General features: G+C 43.0%; 1 protein-coding gene across 1 annotated transcript; it reads left to right on the forward strand.

The window, feature by feature from the left end:
• The first annotated feature begins 4044 nt into the window (after positions 1-4044).
• Positions 4045-4563, forward strand: LOC131938568 (tetra-peptide repeat homeobox protein 1-like). The gene has a single exon (XM_059296654.1). It carries the CDS (start codon positions 4045-4047, stop codon positions 4561-4563), a length of 519 nt encoding a protein of 172 aa, XP_059152637.1.
• Positions 4564-4822: the final 259 nt, after the last annotated feature.

A 4822-nucleotide genomic window follows, 5' to 3' on the forward strand; every position in this document is an offset into this window, starting at 1 on the left:
CACATAGGGAACTTCCTGCTAGTTACACCACACAGGTAACTTCCTGCTAGTTACCCACACACAGGTAACTTCCTGCTAGTTACCCCACACAGGTAACTTCCTGCTAGTTACCCCACACAGGGAACTTCCTGCTAGTTACCCCACACAGGTAACTTCCTGCTAGTTACCCCACACAGGGAACTTCCTGCTAGTTACCCCAGTACCCCACACAGGGAACTTCCTGCTAGTTACCCCACACAGGTAACTTCCTGCTAGTTACCCCAGTACCCCACACAGGGAACTTCCTGCTAGTTACCCCACACAGGGAACTTCCTGCTAGTTACCCCAGTACCCCACACAGGGAACTTCCTGCTAGTTACCCCAAACAGGGAACTTCCTGCTAGTTACCCAACACAGGTAACTTCCTGCTAGTTACCCCACACAGGTAACTTCCTGCTAGTTACCCCAGTAACCCACACAGGGAACTTCCTGCTAGTTACCCAACACAGGTAACTTCCTGCTAGTTACCCCACACTGGTAACTTCCTGCTAGTTACCCAACACAGGTAACTTCCTGCTAGTTACCCCAGTACCCCACACAGGTAACTTCCTGCTAGTTACCCCACATAGGGAACTTCCTGCTAGTTACACCACACAGGGAACTTCCTGCTAGTTACCCCACACAGGTAACTTCCTGCTAGTTACCCCACACAGGTAACTTCCTGCTAGTTACCCCAGTAACCCACACAGGGAACTTCCTGCTAGTTACCCCACACAGGGAACTTCCTGCTAGTTACCCCACACAGGTAACTTCCTGCTAGTTACCCCAGTAACCCACAAAGGTAACTAACTGCTAGTTAACCCACACACAGGGAACTTCCTGCTAGTTACCCCACACAGGTAACTTCCTGCTAGTTACCCCAGTAACCCACACAGGGAACTTCCTGCTAGTTAACCCACACAGGTAACTTCCTGCTAGTTAACCCACACAGGTAACTTCCTGCTAGTTAACCCACACAGGTAACTTCCTTCTAGTTACCCACACAGGTAACTTCCTTCTAGTTACCCACACAGGTAACTTCCTGCTAGTTAACCCACACAGGTAACTTCCTTCTAGTTACCCACACAGGTAACTTCCTGCTAGTTTTCCCACACAGTTAACTTCCTGCTAGTTACCCTAGACAAAAATCAATATAAGCTAAATTAAACTTTCCCGTGATTTCCTATCAAAAGAATTCTTGTCTGTAGACAACTATCAGGACTTGGCACTTTGCCCAATGCTGGAACACCTGAACGTGTTGTACCTGGGTATAAAGGTGCGTGTCACCGTGAGTTAGATTGTGCATCACCTCAATATAGTGGCACATATAACACCCCAACTGCTAACAACATACATTTTATAGAAAGACTAACGCTTGGTAATAGCTCTTCTTTATTTTTATTTAATTAAGGCAGGCACCAGTTTAAACACACCTTCTATATTACATTGGGTACAAAACTAAATACTGAGAAAGAATCTAAAAAAAATTTAAAGCAGCTAAAAATAATCACGTATGTGTTTTAAAACGTGATACTGCCAACTATCAAGGATAATAATGAAATTAATCACTAATTTATCAAAACTAAATAGTAAAAAAATAATCTTTAAAAATTTAAAGTACGTAAAGGTAATCACGAATGCTTAAGGTTTAAAATTGGTAATAAGAATTATCAAGGATAATAGTGAAACTAATCACTAATTTAACAAAATGTATATAAATATTACATTAACATATTGTTCCATTAGATCCTGGGTTTTTTTTTACAGTGCATTAAATAATTAAGTATGTGGACATTATAACTTGATATAGGATTACATAGACAGATGGTTATAATCTTATCTGTGCAAGTTTTAAATAATAAACATAACAAAATAATGTACACGAAGAAAAGACAGATATCAGATTTCAAATTAACAGTGTCGTATAAACATATTTCAACTGATTCAACTTGTTATCTGAGCCAGGAATTAGTCTCTGAACGCTTTAATAATTGGGTTCTAGGGAATGGGGAGACGTAGACAAGGTCAGACTTCCCGGGAGTGACGTCAGCAACGAATTAAGCCACCTGAGAAAATTTTGAATGTGTAAAGATTTGTTTGGCATTGATCCTACTAATCAATAACTTAATATTTTAAATGGCAAGTAGCCATACTTATACGATATATATATATATATATATATATATATATATATATATATATATATATATATATATATATATATATATATATATATATATATATATAGGCAGATAACATTAATCATGTTTAACGCTGAAGATGACTGAGGACATTCAGTTGAAGAAGATGACTGTGGTTGTATACTAATGGTCTACCAGACTACGAGATAGATATTTACTTATTTAATTAGTCTTTGGATTTTATTTTGTCTAAGTATTTAATTATCATTGTTCTAATGTCTAATGAACCTCTGTGATTGTAAGATTGTCCTGTGTTGCCGAATGGTGTGCATGTGTTCAACTCCTTGCTTCGTTTGTTATCATCTTTGGAACTTGACTTATACACTGTCTCATGTGTCTTTATCTCTAGAACTTGTCCCATACATTGGCACATTTGTATCTATCTCTAGAACTTGTCCCAAACATTTACATATTTGTATCTATCTCTAGAACTTGTCCCATATATTGGCACATTTGTATCTATCTCTAGAACTTGTCCCATACATTAGCACATTTGTATCTACCTCTAGAACTTGTCCCTGGTACATTTGTATCTATCTCTAGAACTTGTTCCACACATTGCCACAGTTGTATCTATATCTAGAACTTTTCCTATACATTGGCACATTTGTATCTATCTCTAGAACTTGTCCTGTACATTGGCACATTTGTATCTATCTCTAGAACTTGTCCCACACATTGGTACATTTGTATCTACCTCTAGGACTTGTCCCTGGTACATTTGTATCTATATCTAGAACTTGTCCTACACATTGGCACATTTGTATCTATCTCTAGAACTTGTCCCACACATTGGTACATTTGTATCTATCTCTAGAACTTGTCCCACACATTGATACATTTGTATCTATCTCTAGAACTTGTCCCACACATTGGTACATTTGTATCTACCTCTAAAACTTGTCCCATACATTGGCAAATTTGTATCTATCTCTAGAACTTGTCCTGTACATTGGCACATTTGTATCTATCTCTAGAACTTGTCCCACACATTGGTACATTTGTATCTACCTCTAGAACTTGTCCCTTGTACATTTGTATCTATATCTAGAACTTGTCCCATACATTGGCACATCTCTCCTACAAATCCTCGCTATCCAGGATCGCGGCCATTAATTGATCGTCAAAAGTTGCTCCACCAGCAGTCAGATACCAGCGGATGTGGATATTGTTGTCCTTCAGGTAATGTTTAGATTCCAGAATATCATAAGAGACTTGCTCGTGATGGGCGCGAGCAGTTTGCAGACACACGCTCGCTTTGATCCTCGCCTCCTTCCCAGGTTTGGGCCTGTGTTTGCTAACTGCATCAACCTCAAACAGCTTAGTGTACATGTGTGACTCGGGGTTCAGAATTTCACCCACGCAGGTAAACGTCAACGGCCACTGGGTCGGGTCATCGTCAGGTACTGTTGATATCAGCAGGTTGACTTCTAGGCGGTCCGCGTTGTAGAAGTGGATCTCAAGGCGAGCTCTACATATGCCAGGTCCAGTCAACACTGGTAGGGTGTAAAACTTTTTGCCCAATTCGTTGAATTTTTCCGCGTTTTTTATAATAAAACCAATCCCGCCACCCGTCATTAAAGCGAGTTCGGCGTTACGTTGTCTACGTGTTGTTGGTCTGACTTCTGCTGTAGCTTGTTCGTTGTTCTCAAGACTTGAGTCTGGCATGTCGATGTCTTGGATAAAGTTAGTCAGTCCTGGTTTAGAGGTGTGTTTTGATACATCGTTGATCTTAAAGTTAGAAGGTGGGATGGACAGATGATGGTTCTGTGAAAACTGTTGGGCTACAGCATCAGCATAGCTGCCTGTTGCAGGCGTGGAGAGGATGGAAGGACCTAAGGAGGTACCGATAGGGTGTCCAGGGGAGGGACCTAAGGAGGTAGTGGGTCCAGGGGAGGGACCTAAGGAGGCACCTGGAGTGGGTCCAGGGGAGGGACCTAAGGAGGTACCTAGAGTGGGTCCAGGGGAGGGACCTAAGGAGGTACCTAGAGTGGGTCCAGGGGAGGGACCTAAGGAGGTACCTAGAGTGGGTCCAGGGGAGGGACCTAAGGAGGTACCTAGAGTGGGTCCAGGGGAGGGACCTAAGGAGGTAGTGGGTCCAGGGGAGGGACCTAAAGATGGACCTAAGGAGGCACCTAGAGTGGGTCCAGGAGTGGGACCTAAGGAGGTACCTAGAGTGGGTCCAGGGGAGGGACCTAAGGAGGTACCTAGAGTGGGTCCAGGGGAGGGACCTAAGGAGGTACCTAGAGTGGGTCCAGGGGAGGGACCTAAGGAGGTAGTGGGTCCAGGGGAGGGACCTAAAGATGGACCTAAGGAGGGACGAAGTGGGAGTACAGGTGACTGATCTATGGAGGAGCCGAGTTGTGGTCCAGGGGAGGGTGCTATGGAGGAACTAGACTTGTTGATTCCATCAGCATACAGACCCTCCGCTTGCTGAGTGAGGTTGACGTCTGAAAGCTTTGTAGTCTGAAGTTGCCGATCACCATTTTCGACTGCCGGATGTTGACGCACATGCAGTGGGCTTATTTCCGGATTCTCATCCGAAGCTGCAGAATGATCGGTTGTGACGTCAGTGGGGGCTTGGTGCACTCGCCTTCCGTCGT

The sequence above is a fragment of the Physella acuta genome, unplaced genomic scaffold, assembly GCF_028476545.2.
Source record: "Physella acuta isolate Inbredline_101_S28 unplaced genomic scaffold, ASM2847654v3 ptg000248l, whole genome shotgun sequence".
Taxonomy (NCBI): domain Eukaryota; kingdom Metazoa; phylum Mollusca; class Gastropoda; family Physidae; genus Physella; species Physella acuta.

Coding starts and splice junctions, on each gene's coding strand:
- LOC131938568 (XM_059296654.1), top strand. CDS start 4,045: ATGGAAGGACCTAAGGAGGTACCGATAGGGTGTCCAGGGGAGGGACCT.